The sequence below is a fragment of the Patella vulgata genome, chromosome 3, assembly GCF_932274485.2.
Source record: "Patella vulgata chromosome 3, xgPatVulg1.2, whole genome shotgun sequence".
In the NCBI taxonomy this organism is placed as follows: domain Eukaryota; kingdom Metazoa; phylum Mollusca; class Gastropoda; family Patellidae; genus Patella; species Patella vulgata.
The window spans coordinates 13,251,655-13,266,157 of record NC_065881.2 but is presented as its reverse complement, the minus strand read 5'-3'; the positions used below and the strand labels follow the sequence as shown (position 1 = coordinate 13,266,157).

At 34.4% G+C, this 14,503-nt stretch overlaps 1 protein-coding gene across 1 annotated transcript in view; it reads left to right on the top strand.

Moving 5' to 3' along the window:
- LOC126816185 (glycerol-3-phosphate acyltransferase 4) overlaps positions 1-13,728 on the top strand; it is a 28,671-nt gene extending 14,943 nt beyond the window's left edge. The window contains exons 7-15 of the mRNA XM_050542450.2: positions 79-153; positions 837-926; positions 1,551-1,641; positions 1,791-1,906; positions 2,861-2,916; positions 3,807-3,892; positions 4,812-4,940; positions 5,618-5,697; positions 9,745-13,728. Of these exons, the coding sequence (XP_050398407.1) occupies positions 79-153; positions 837-926; positions 1,551-1,641; positions 1,791-1,906; positions 2,861-2,916; positions 3,807-3,892; positions 4,812-4,940; positions 5,618-5,697; positions 9,745-9,832 (811 nt within the window). The 3' untranslated portion in view covers positions 9,833-13,728. The remainder of the gene's footprint in view (positions 1-78; positions 154-836; positions 927-1,550; positions 1,642-1,790; positions 1,907-2,860; positions 2,917-3,806; positions 3,893-4,811; positions 4,941-5,617; positions 5,698-9,744) is intronic.
- Positions 13,729-14,503: the final 775 nt, after the last annotated feature.

Genomic DNA, 14,503 nt, shown 5'->3' with positions numbered 1-14,503 from the left:
TCAACATCATCTATAGATATTGTCGAGAGAATACAAATGTTGATCACAGCTTTAAACCATATTTCTATCTTTTTCCAGACTTATACTGGCCGTTTTAGGCATTGGTTGGCTGATTGTTTGTACAGCTTTTATTGGTTATCTGCCTGCAGGAAAGTAAGTTGAACCTTCTATTTACTATTCTTCTATGCCTGGTTCCAACCTCGTGGGTTTTCTCAGGGTCCTCCGGTTTCCTCCACTGCTAAAGACACCTACGCACAAGCAAATTATTGAAATAAAATTGAACCATATGTTAGTCCCGAAATTACCTGGTTTGTGTTGAGTTGATGTTAAACCCCATTTCTCTCACTATGTCTAATGGGGAGGGGGCTGGTTGGCCGAATAGTGTAACCTGTGCACTTCAGATCATAAGGTCTGTCATTGAGTCATGTGACATGGTTTCATTTCCCAGCTTGTACATAACAATGAGTACATGTAGGGTTGGTTTAGTGATTTCGACTAAAATTGTCGAAATAGGAATTAAACTGTTGGTCTACTAGCTTTGTGTCTGTTCACAATGCGGCGCGAATTGTAGACAGACAGCGTAAGTTTTGTATGGTGACTCTATCAGTCTGTGATGCTAGAAGAAGCAGCAGTTTGTATGGTGACCCTGTCAGTCTTGAGGTGCTAGAGGAAGCAGCAAGTTTGTATGGTGATTCAGTTTGAGGAGCTAGAGGGATGGAGGTAAAGAGTTGAGAACAAGTCTCTGTTATAATCCATGATTCAATCACATTTCGATTATTTGTCATGACAAATCAATTTTTGTCGAAAATAATATATAAAAATTTTTTTCTCACCAGATTCAAGAGAGAATTAAATCAGTATGTTAGTTTAATGTGTTTCCGGATTTTATCCAGAGCTTGTTCAGCCATCGTCACATTTCATAATAGGTTAGTTTTCTTTTTTATACACTTACATTTCTTTATTTGTCCTCCTGTCTGTGAGCAATATCTTGTGAATTTGATAGAGGCTAGAGTTCTTCAAATTTAATGGAAGCATTTGGACCATCACTGGATGAACCCTATCGATTTTCACTGTTCTCCGTCATCTACTTGGAAATATGGGAGTATCTCAGTGAGTAAGACATTGACTATATTTGCATACACATAAAAGATTCATTGGCAGTTAAAATTTGATATAAGAGTAGGCCATCGTGTCACTGTCCGGCCAAAATTTCCCCAATAGCACATTGTATGATTTATGCTCGTCTTAGGAGCAAAATAGTTAAATCCCATTTTATTTTTGTTAGAAGTGAGTTGTTTTGGTCAATGATAAGATTACATCTTATATTTTATGATTACATATTGTATTTTATGATTACAGTGAGATTGCATGTTATATTGTAGATTACAGTGAGATTACATGTTATTTTATGATTACAGTGAGATTACATGTTATATGTTATATTTTATGACTGCAGTAAGATTATGTGTTGTATTTTACGATTGCAGTGAGATTACATGTTATATTGTATGATAACAGCGAGATTACATGTTATATTTTTATGATTACAGTGAGAATAAAGCTAAAAATGGTATTTGTGTTGCTAATCATACATCACCTATAGATGTTATTGTTCTGTCCTGTGATAATTGCTATGCTCTGGTTAGTAAATTATTATATATATTCAATCAATCAACATAATTATTGCCTTGCCAAAAATCCCAGTGTCCCAAATAAAGAATTTTAGGCACACAATTTACCCAAAGTTGCTTACCTAACCTACAGGTTTTAATCTTGAAATATGTTTGCAGGTTGGCCAAGCACAAGGTGGTTTACTTGGAGTATTACAGCGTGCCATGGCCCGTGCTACCGCCCATATTTGGTTTGAAAGATCAGAGGTGAAAGACAGACATCTTGTCACAAAAAGGTACGAATCTATGATCATATTTCTGTGCTAGGCAATAGTTGTATTTAAGTCATATGTTTAAAATAAAGCCTGAAAAGACCTTACTCCTATAACTCATTATTGCGTGTTGTATCATAAGGTCTGTCATTGAGTCAACTGACATGGTTTTGATTCCCTTGTTGTACATGACAAGGAGTAGGCTCGCCTGACCAACCTTGTGAGTTTTCTCTGGGTCCTGTGGTTTCCTCCCAATGCTAAAGACCCCTGAGCAAGCAAATTATTAAAATAAAATTTAACTATATGTTAGTCCCAAAATGACCTAGTTCGTGTCGAGTGGACGTTAAACCCCATTTCTCTCTCTCTTCCTCTCTTGATTGTAAGTGGAGAAATTGGTAAATTTATCATTTTCAATTTGAAACATCTTCGTCAACCAGGGGTCATTATCCTTATCTGTTTGACTACAGACCTTGACAATCAAGCCATATCCTGTGGATTTCCCCACAGCCATATGTTGACTTAGTTTTCTGTGGGAAAGTAGAAAATATTTTGAATTTTACGTGATTGTGTTTTAAATGCTAGAATGATACCTATTTTTTTATAATAGTGTTTTGACAACCTATTAAGCAATAGAAATATTAAGGTTTTGACTTTCTTAGAAATATGAGGGGTTTGGATGACTGAATGGTTAGCATGTGTGCGATGTATCATAAGGTCTATCATTAAGTCAACTGGCATGGTAAGGTTGTACGTGCCAAGAAGTAACTAGTAAAGACCCCTACGTGCAAACAAATTATTGAAATAAAATTGAACCATATGACCTAGTTTGTGTCGAGTGGACGTTAAACCCCATTTCTCTCTCTCTCTTCCTCTCTTTTAGAAAATATGCAATTATCTCTTTAAATTGCTTCATTTATTTACACAGTGCAATGGATTTCTAATTACGTAGTTGTATGACTATTTTCTGTTATTTTACAGGTTAAAGGAACATGTGGATGATTTAGATAAACTTCCAATGTTAATATTTCCTGAGGGTACGTATGTTAACTTATTTAAACTGAAAACAAAGTAGACAAATCGAGTGGGGACCCTTCAGAACTAAATCTTCTCATTGATACCATCCATTATGAAAGTTCTTAATTTGTAAATCCATTTGTATTCAGAAATTTCCCCGGATCATTTTTGTCACCATCAATATCAGTCTTAATCAACTGAATAATTTTTATACGCCCACATTTTCATGTGGACGTATATTGTCGTTGCCCCTGTCCGTCCACAATCTGTTTGTTGACACTCTACAGGTCACAATATTTATTCGATTTTGACGAAACTTAAAATATAGGTCTATCTCCCAAAGATCTTGGTTCCTTTCGATATTGGCATATATTGGACCATAACTTCATGGATTATGGCCCCTGATTGTACGAAAAATCGTGTTTTTAGCTTGTAGACAATCTAGAGGTCACAATTTTCATCTGATTTTAATGAAACTTGTTCACAAATAGTGTAAATATATGGTATATTAAGGTTGTGGACCCTCTAATAGTCACAATTTTGATCTGATTTTGATGAAACTTGAAATATATCTTTATAACCCGAAGATCTTGGTTCCTTGCATATTGGATCATAATTTCCTGAATTATGGCCTTTTGATTGTACAAGAAATAGAATTGAATCATGTGTTAGTACTGAAATGACCTAGTTTGTGTTACATGGACGTTAAACCCCATCTCTCTCTCTCTCTCTCTCCCCTCCCACCCCCTACTTGTGTGTCCTTTGAGATAACAATATATTGCAACCGGTTTCAAAATGACTAGACCGCTTCGATTTAGGCCCCTCTAAATCAGATTTTATGTGTGTTGTTATGATAGCTAGGTACTTGTAATAGTTCCTTGTATATATATGTATATTTATATTGTAACAGGTACTTGTATAAATAATACATCAGTCATGATGTTTAAAAAAGGAAGTTTTGAAGTGGGTACAACGATATATCCTGTTGCAATTAAAGTAAGTTTTATTAAATTAGTAAGTGCAGGAAGACCACACCACACCTAAACAATTACAAAAGACAAACCCACGGACAAAATGCAATATACACAGATACTTCAAACAATAAACATATATATTAAAGGGACCATCCTGATTATAACAAATAAAAATCTGTGTATGTATGAAATTTAAGCGCCAAAATATAGAGGAATGGTGTATTGACCTTGTCTCAAAATTTCAGCTTAAAATAGTGAGTTGTTTGCACATGAACGTCAAATCCGCTTCTCCGGACATGCAACCCTTTTAAGATTTCAGGTCAATTATTGCCCGGCCCTAAGGTAGAGGATTTTAAGGGCTTTTAACACAAAATTAAGCAGTTTTATTCTCCAAAATATAATCGGAGATTGGCCCTTTAAATCAAGTGAATGAATCTGGGGGGGCTAATGTAAGTGATTATGGTGAGGTACAGTCCTAAGCCTGTAGTGATACAGGCTTTACTCAAATTGAAAACAAACTAAAAATAAAGGAAGTGCTATACTTAGCAGATTTTCATTTCATCGTAGCTTTGTAAACAGTCTTTAAAGATGCAATATGTAAACACAGATCATTCGTTTGGCGCCAAATGTTATATAAATCATTAGAAATATATTCACTTAATTTATTCACTTTATCAACTCTCTAGATTATAGAATGGTTTTGATTTTCAACAGATTTAAACACAATTGCCTGTTAATCATTTAATTAACAGTAGCAATGACAATCAAAACTACACTATTTACTCAGAATGAAATATTTGACTGAAATTTTCAACATATTTCCCTTTCATTATCTATTTCTTAACTATTATAGCGAGAACTGTTAGCTCCTTATTGAAACCTTACATAATGTATCTTTAACAGAAGGAATTATAAATACATGTATTATATGTATATTTTAGTATGATCATCGTTTTGGTGATGCGTTTTGGAACAGTAGTAAACAAGGAATGATTCAACATTTATTAAATATTATGACCAGTTGGGCTGTTGTCTGTGATGTATGGTATCTTCCTCCAATGTCCAAATTAGTAAGTATTGTCTTCTAAGGGTGTAGTGGGGAGTGGAGGGCTGGAGAATGTCCAAATAGTCCAGCATGTTCAGTCACGGATAATATGTCTTGTGATCGATACAGTGGTCAAGTGGATTCTCTTTTAAAATGTCCATGTAATGGATAATTAGCACGCTGGGTAAGAAAATTGGTAATGGGCATGTAATGGGTGATGGACATGTAAATGATTAATGGGTATGGAAGATGGACATGTAATGGTTAATGGACATGTAATATCTATTATGGTGTAATTTGGGTACCTGTACACCATTATAGTCCATTACATTTAAACGTGACAAGGAGTATGGTCGCCTGTCCAACCTCGTTGGTTTTCTTCGGGTCCTCCGGTTTCCTCCCACTACTAAAAATCCTTACGCGCAAACAAATTATTGAAATAAAATTGAACCATTTGTTAGACCCGAAATGACCTAGTTTGTGTCGATGGATGTTAAACACCATTTCTCTCTCTCTCTCTCTCTCTCTCTCTCTCTCTCTCTCTCCATTAGTTTAAATTTATTTTATTGCCACAAAAATCATCAATGTGCTAAATCCTCTTCAAAGGTATCAATAAAACACCTAGGAAAGTAGGAAATTCAGTGTGACGATGGACATGGAAAATTGTGCCAGATGATTTATTTTTTGTTTTGATTTATACAGGATGGAGAAGATGCTGTAGAATTTGCTAATCGTGTTAAAAGTGAAATCGCTAGAAAAGGTGGATTGGTTGATCTTGAATGGTGAGTTAGAATTTCATAAACCTAAATAATTAGATTGGTTTCAGATAACTGTATGCTAGTCTTTAACAGAGGATGTTGCTGGAATCTCAACTAAAATGTCCCAGGGTTTTGTTCAACTGGCGGGGTTTCGATTCCCCGGTTGTACATGACAAGGAGTAGGGTCGCCTGTCCAACCTCGTGGGTTTTCTCAGGGTCCTCTGGTTTCCTCCCACTGCTAAAGACCCTTACGCGCAAGCAAATGATTGAAATAAAAATTGAACCATGTATTAGTCCCGAAATGATCTAGTTTGTTTCGAGTGGACGTTAAACCCCATTTCTCTCTCTCTCTCTACCAGGGTTTTGGGTGGCCGAATAGTTAACATGTGCGCGTTGGATAATAGGGTCTGTCATTAAGTCAAGGGTCGTTGGTCCAATTTTGTGTGTTTTCTCTGGGTCATCCGGTTTACTCACACTACTAAAGACGACTATGCACAAACGAATTATTGAAATAATATTGAACCATGTGGAAGTCCCGAAATATCTAGGTTTTGTCGAGTGAAAGTTAAACTCATTTCTCTCTCTCTGCCCAGGGTTTCAAATCGCATCGGGGAGCGAAATGAACCTTGAGTAATGTTAGTGCCTGATTTTTCTGAGTATCATTGTCTATGAAGTTGGGTCTGGTTCTTCGGATGGGGCAAAAAAAAAGGTTGACTCTGGTTGTTTGGATCGGATAAAAAATCCCTGGTCCAACAACGTACATGTTGGCATGTACTTAACAGAATCCTTGGCAGTTGTAATTCAATGATGACTAGACAGAAACATCAGTGCTCAGGCAAAATTCACCTCCATTTTATTGCACCTGTGACCTTAGAAAAAAACCCAAACCATTGTTAGTCTTACATTGACTGATGCATTGTGTTGACAATATGCTTAAAGTGCACATAAGATGGGCTTGGAAACTTCTGGATATGTGTAGCCAATGGTTACTATATCAACTTTACGGCAAGTTCACACCAATCTGATTGAAATTAATTCAGTTATCTTCACTCAAAGTCATAAAAATAGACCTCCCTTAAAAACGACTTTGCCAATTATCGAAAACACTCTTAATCTCCTGAGACGCCAGTGACTTCACAGTGACCGAATGCATATTCCTTAATTACCTATATACAACCGGCGTGTGTACTCATTAACGCCTGACTGGTTCCTTAATCCCCCTTAGTTCCTTAATTAAATAAAACAATTGACTACGAAATAATTTGTTTTGTAATTCATTTTAATTTATGATTCAATTTAGAATTTGTTTCTCATGACAGGAATTTTAATACCCTCTTACATCGTGTACAGTCCAATTGATTAGAGATACATTTTCGTCAAAAGAGTATTGTGGTTCTAATTTCCGCGAGTAAAAAAGTACAGTGTTAAAAAGATGTGGTCATGCAAATTGTATCATAAAAGTCAAACATGATTAAAAAGCGATTTGTAAATGACGATTCATCGTATGACTGATTTGACTTCATTACTCTGAAATAGACCGTAAAAATGAAATGCGAAAAAATATCTCAATATACAGTACAAATAAATTTTGAGGGTAACCATCTAAATGGAATAACCGACAGATTGAGAAGTGTCATCTAACTATCTTTGTGTATTGATAATAATATGACAAGTAGTGTCGTTAATATCGGTCATTAATTAATCAATGCGACTAAACTTATACAGACTTGGGGGTCATTAATTAATTTACATCTCGGTGTTAGCAGTGATTGTTAGTGGGATTAAGAATGCTGATTAGGTAATTATCTTTTTTTTACGCCGGTCAGATCAAAGACATCACTCTAGGTGGAATGTGTGCGTAGTACCCACAAATGAACTAATGGTAGAATCGTACACTCACATATTAATTGTATAAAATAATTAAGTTTTACTAATAAGTTTGTTTAAAATTACTATATACCCAATAATTATTGCTCACCAGTGTTTTTGTAATCAAGTGGCCTTGTATTATTTGTTGATTGGCCTTTAAACAACATTTAAGTGATGGATGGATTAATGTTTTTGATACGATTAGGTTATAATGTCTAACATCGGTTATCTTCTTTATAATAAAAGTATATATTTTACAATTGCATTGACAGTTTAATCACTCACCAAACGGCACCAGGAACTCCACGAATGATCCCGTGCAATTTTCGCGGCGAAGTTTAACCTCATTTACGACACCCGTATGAACTAATGGTAGAATCATACACACACACACATTAATTGTATAAAATAATTAAGTTTTACTAATAAGTTTTTGTAAAATTACTATTATATACCCAATAATTATTGCTCATCGGTGTTTTTGTAATCAAGTAGCCTCGTATTATTAGTTGATTGGCGTTTAAACAACATTTAATTGATGGATGGATTAACGTTTTTGATACGATTAGGTTATAATGTCTAACATCGGTTATCTTCTTTATAATAAAAGTATTTCACAATTGCATTGACAGTTTAATCACTCACCAAACGGCACCAGGAACTCCACGAATGATCCCGTGCAATTTTCGCGGCGAAGTTTAACCTCATTTACGACACCCGTATGAACTAATGGTAGAATCATACACACACACACATTAATTGTATAAAATAATTAAGTTTTACTAATAAGTTTTTGTAAAATTACTATTATATACCCAATAATTATTGCTCACCGGTGTTTTTGTAATCAAGTAGCCTCGTATTATTAGTTGATTGGCGTTTAAACAACATTTAATTGATGGATGGATTAACGTTTTTGATACGATTAGGTTATAATGTCTAACATCGGTTATCTTCTTTATAATAAAAGTATTTCACAATTGCATTGACAGTTTCATCACTCGCCAAACGGCACCAGGAACTCCACGAATGATCCCGTGCAATTTTCGCGGCGAAGTTTAACCTCATTTACTACACCCGTAGTACATGGAACGGTACATGATAATAAGATACCAAGCGTTGATTGGCAGAGAAATGAGTTCGATCTATTGTACATGTTTTGCATAGTCATCGGAAAATTCCATATTCACTGTAGTTGTTCTTTATGTATAGAAATGGTTATTATTATTATATATAGCGAATAATGAATATATCGACAAATGACTGGGACCATTTGTATTTCTGTATTTAAGTTTGGGATATCAAGTACTACGGGGTTATCCAAATTACCGGTAAATGCGCTAATTTCTTGAGTCATCTTCATTTGACACGTGACCTATTTAAACAAAGGCAGCTTAAATTGATATTCCAATCACAAATGTCTAATCTATACCAATGAAAGACGATAATTCGGTGATTATGATTAGGCCAGTCACGTGGTAATTGGACCGTCAATAGACGCTTGTCCAGTTGCCGTGTGTATTGATAGTGCTATATTGTACAGACAGTGAGATAATGTATATCCTATGTGTAGTGCCTGTGACGTCACCAGCCAATCAACCGGATTAAGGTTGTAATTGAAAAATCGAAAAGCGTTTTGGCGTGTCGGATACTTAAACATTAACAGCGGACTTAATTTTAATCAGATTGGTGTGAACTTGCCGTAAAGTTGATATAGTAACCATGGGCTATACATAGATGCAATTTAGATTTTTGATCTTACGTGGTCTTTAACTCCATTCCTTTATGTTGGTCAAGGGGGGTTGGGTGTCCGAATGGTTAGCACGCTCACGCTGTATCATAAAGCCTGTCATTGAGTCAACTGGCGTGGTTTCGAATCCCCGGTTGTACGTGACAAGGAGTAGGGTCCTCAAATGTTGTCATGATCTGATGTTACATTAAAATTTGGGTGTTGGATGGCCGAATGGTTAGCGTGTGCACATGTTGTTGACATGATCTGATGTTACTTTAAGAATCCCAAGATTAAACCAGATTTACGATCATCCATTTGTAAAATCTTGCGTTTTGATTGTCTAATGTTGGTTACATTCAGAATTACAAGATTAGTGTGTATCTCTTAAACCAGATTTACAATTACCCATTTATTAAAAATAGTTTGTTTGCAGTGTCTCTGTATATATTGATTGTTTTTTTTTTCTTCAGGGATGGTCAGTTAAAACGAGCTAAAGTAAAAGATTCATGGAAGGAAAAACCACAGGAAGAATACAGTAAAATGTTGAAAGTGGATTAAGATTCAATCAACTTAAAACCATTATTGTTACATGTACATATAGAAATCTGGTAACCTTTATTTAGTTGTCGGAACTTACAGAGATATGCATCTGATTTAAAAGAGATACCCATCAAAAGATTTTACCACAGGCTTCTTTTGATCATATCCAGTTTATTTCATCTTTAGAGGATGATGAATGTTTACGCAATTTCAGTTCTTCATATCTTTGTAAATATTAACCATTTTTGCACTGATATTTATTTTGGGAGATTTAACTTTTACAATATTGTAGTTTGTAAGGAATTAACAATCACTCAAATATCATTCAGAGACTTTAAAAGAGTCCTCCAAATGTCATTCAGAGACTTTAAAAGAGTCCTCCAAATTCATTCAGAGACTTTAAAAGAGTCCTCCAATTGTCATTCAGAGACTTTAAAAGAGACCTCCAAATGTCATTCAGAGACTTTAAAAGATTAAGAGTCCTCCAAATGGCATTCAGAGACTTTAAAAGATTAAGAGTCCTCCAAATGACATTCAGAGACTTTAAAAGATTAAGAGTCCTCCAAATGGCATTCAGAGAATTTAAAAAGATTTAAGTGTGAATATGATTTATGGGCAATTACTGCAGGATAACAGGGATTGATTGATCAGTATTGGACCAGTTATGTAGATATTGTCAATTAGTTTAATTACGAATGACCAGGGATCTTATCCATGAAAAACTTAAACTAAAGTATTTTAGGAATTCAGCTCTTCATTGGCCTATATCTAAGATTTGTACTCTTGGGGTTTAAGTGTGCTGCTTTTTCATTGGCTAAGAGCTGAAATTGATACTAGGATTTTAAACCTCAACCAATGAAATGACTGGATCTTCAAAATATTTTAAGAATTCTGCCCTTTCATTGGCTAAGTGATAAAATTGATACTAGGATTATAAACCTCAACCAATGAAATAACTGGATCCTTAAAATATTTGAAGAATTCTGCACTTTCATTGGCTAAGAGCTAAAATTTTTATCAGGGTATTAAACCTCAACCAATGAAATGACTGGATGTTAAAAATATTTTAAACATTCTGCACATTAATTGGCCAAGAGCTAAAATTTGTACCAGGGTATTAAACCTCAAGCAATGAAATGACTGGATGTTAAATATTTTAGTTCAAGATTTCATGAACGACCCCAGGTGATGGTCTCGTGTATTATTAATCTGATCATATTTAGAATTCAACTTTCAACTGACGCTCCGTGATAATTTTTTTATGTGATTTTATTGAGGCATCGACCATTTCAGTGACTGGTCTGAAATCCTGAAATATACCTAGTCATTTTATTAATTAATAAATTTTTTTTTTATTATTATTGAACACTTTTTGATTCGCACAAATGTTCTATGTTTTACTTTTGGTTATCGCAATTATCGTCCTGTAATTAAATGTATTGTCAGATGTTACTGATGTCTGTCTGTTGAATTCTAAGTTGTGTATGGTACCTAAAATTTGAGAAGAAAAAAAGTCGATGCAACTTCTTTGTTCATGTCTGTTTAACCTCTGGTTTTCCCCGCACAGCTAAAGACCCCTATGCACATGCTAATTATTGAAATAAAGTTGAACTATATGTTAGTCGCTAAGCGACCTAGTTTGTGTTGAGTTGACGTTTAACCCTATTTTTCTCCCTCTTTCTCTCTCTCTGCACGTTGTTGGACAATGTTTGCAATGTGTCAAAGAAATATGTGCAATGTGTTGCATTGAATTTAAATTTTTTAGGCTTCAGTACATTGACAGTTTGATTACCTGGACATAAACTCTGAAAGAAGTTAGGATGATGTCCATATTGGGCCTAGGACAATTCCTTAAATAGTTTAAGCTTGATTAAATATTAAGGTGATATTCCCCATGCAACCAACTTGACAAGACTGTATAGTAGACGTAGAGTAGTTTTAATCCAGGATGCGTTTCGGGCGCTTGTCCTTTATCAACTGGTCACAAAAATAATCCTGTTATCGAGTATATATATAGACAATAGAATTATTGCACATGTGCATAACATTAGGGATTAATAATACCTACACTGGGATTATAAAAAAAATGTAGACAAATTAAAAATATATGAATTTGAAAATAATTATGAATATATAAAAAAAAAATGGATGTACAGAAAATATAATTGATAGTTTCATTCCCTGGACAAAACCCCTCAAGAATGTCATGATGTTTAGGTAACAAAGTTCGTTCAAAGAGAGGAGCGGGGTGAGGTTGGTTGGCTTTAGGTCTTAAGGTCTGTCATTGAGTTAAATGACATGGCTTTGATTCTCAGCTTGTCCGTTACAAGGAGTAGGGTCGCCTGTCCATCCCTGTGGCATTTCTCCAGGTCCTACTGTTTACTTCCCTAATTTAAACAATTTTTTTCACTCATTTGCTTGATAAGAGACGAGAGTACCCTGTTGCATGTCAATAGTTTTTTGTGTGTTATTGTTCAATTACTAAATACAACTTTTAATTGTGAATTGTGGGTGAATGTGAATTTATTGAAATGAATAAAATTTAAGAATGATTGAATATTAGTTAATTAAATGTTTAGTTTATTTTTGGTTTTATGGAATTCTCATTCCTGTCCAGTTAAACAAACTTGCGTTCCATTTTACTTTTGCAGAAATTTTTTTTTTGTTATTAAATTTAAACTTTTTAATAATTTGACCTATTTGTATTTCTAATGTATCATTTTTTTTTTTTATGTCTTTGAATTTAATTGTTGTCATGTGTTGTAATACTGGTAGGAATGGAATCCATTAAAGAATGATCTCAAATTAAAATATCTCTTGACAGCTGGAAATTCCAAACATTTCCTCATAGTAGAGAAATTTGTGATGTTTGACGTTGGAAATCGAGGGAAAGATGTTGAAATTCCTTAATCCTGGCAAAATTCTTCTCTCAACTCATTGTGAACATAACCCTAGAAATCTGTATAACCAAATATTACGTGGTTTTTTTTCAATATTATTAAATATTAGTTTAAACCATAACTGAGTTCTTTCAATATTACCAAATATTAGTTTAAACAATCACCAAGTTCTGACAATATTACCAAATATTAGTTTAAACAATAACCGAGTTCTGTCAATATGAGTAAATATTAGTTTAAACAATATACTTCGGTTCTGTCAATATTACTAAATATTAATTTAAACATTAACTGGGTTCTGTCAATATGACTAAATATTAGTTTAAACAATATACTCGGGTTCTGAGAATATGAGTAAATATTAGTTTAAACATTAACTGGGTTCTGTGAATATTACCAAATATTAGTTTAAACAATAATCCAAGTTCTGTCAATATGACTAAATATTAGTTTAAACATTAACTGAGTTCTGTCAATATGAGTAAATATTAGTTTAAACAATAATGGGTTTTGTCAATATTGCTAATAACCGAGTTCTGTCAATATCACTAAATATTAGTTTTAACAATAACCAAGTTCTGTCAATATTACTAAATAATAGTTTAAACAATAACTGTTCCTGCCATAGTTTATATGATTGGTTCTGTTGTGAGTGGTTTACTGGTAATGTTATTATTCTATAGGTTGTATGTAATTAAATAACCCAACAAACTTATTTATCAGAAGTAAATAAATATGTCAAAAATTTGGCAAGCTGGCCAAATTTTGAAGTTAAAGGTCTGGTTTGTGATTGCCAGTTTCTGAAGGTCAAATAGGACCTCATGCTCTCGTTGAATTACAAGAGCTAAAACCTTTTTTTTTTACTTAGAAGATTTGAGTAAATTTTACTGTTAGGATGTATACCATTGTATCATTTTAGATGTTTATAGAAATCAAATGAAGGATAGTCTTTATGATCAGATTGTATTTTTGTAATGAAGGTTTAGACAATAAAATTTGTTTTTTTTTGTGTTACAGACTCTTTGTGATTTATTTTTTTATGAGCTCCCACACCTCCTCTGGTTGTCAAAAATGGACTGTGGACACCTCTAAGGGGAGTTATGGTTCTTGATCACATAGAAAAATTTTGTAGAATCTAGCATTATGATCTGATTGACTTGAATTTATAGTAATCTTTATTTTTAGAGTTATTGGCTTTCACAGAGGAGTAGGGTAGTCTGTCCAACCACATTATCTTTGTAAAGCATTGAGCCCTCCACAACAAATGTCAGTCAGGTAAAAAGATGGGGTTGAAGTCCACTGGACACAAACTAGGTATTTCAGGACTAACATGGTTCAATTTGATTTCAATAATTCGCTTGCACGAAGAATAGCCATGGGAGTTAACTGCGAGAAAACCCACAAGTTGGACAGGCGACACTACAAACAGACATCAAACCATACCACTTGATCAATGAATAAATGACAGACCTTGTGACCTGAATTGCATGCCTTCAACCTTTCAGCCAACCCACCCATTGATCTGACAAGTCCCAACCCATTTTGGACCAGACAACGGGGTGTCTGGAGGGGCTACAGCATGCCATACAGGAAAATATACTGTAGTTTGTTTTAGTGAAATCTTAACTGTTCTGCTTTGAGCTAATGAACATGGGCATACACAGTACCATGGGGAATATTTTGCCCTGGCAGCGGCACTACTTACTGCCTATACTTATGTGTATACAGGACCTCTGTTTTTGTCCCAGCTAAATGACTATATGCTGTCCCTTACAAGGCCCTCTGTCCT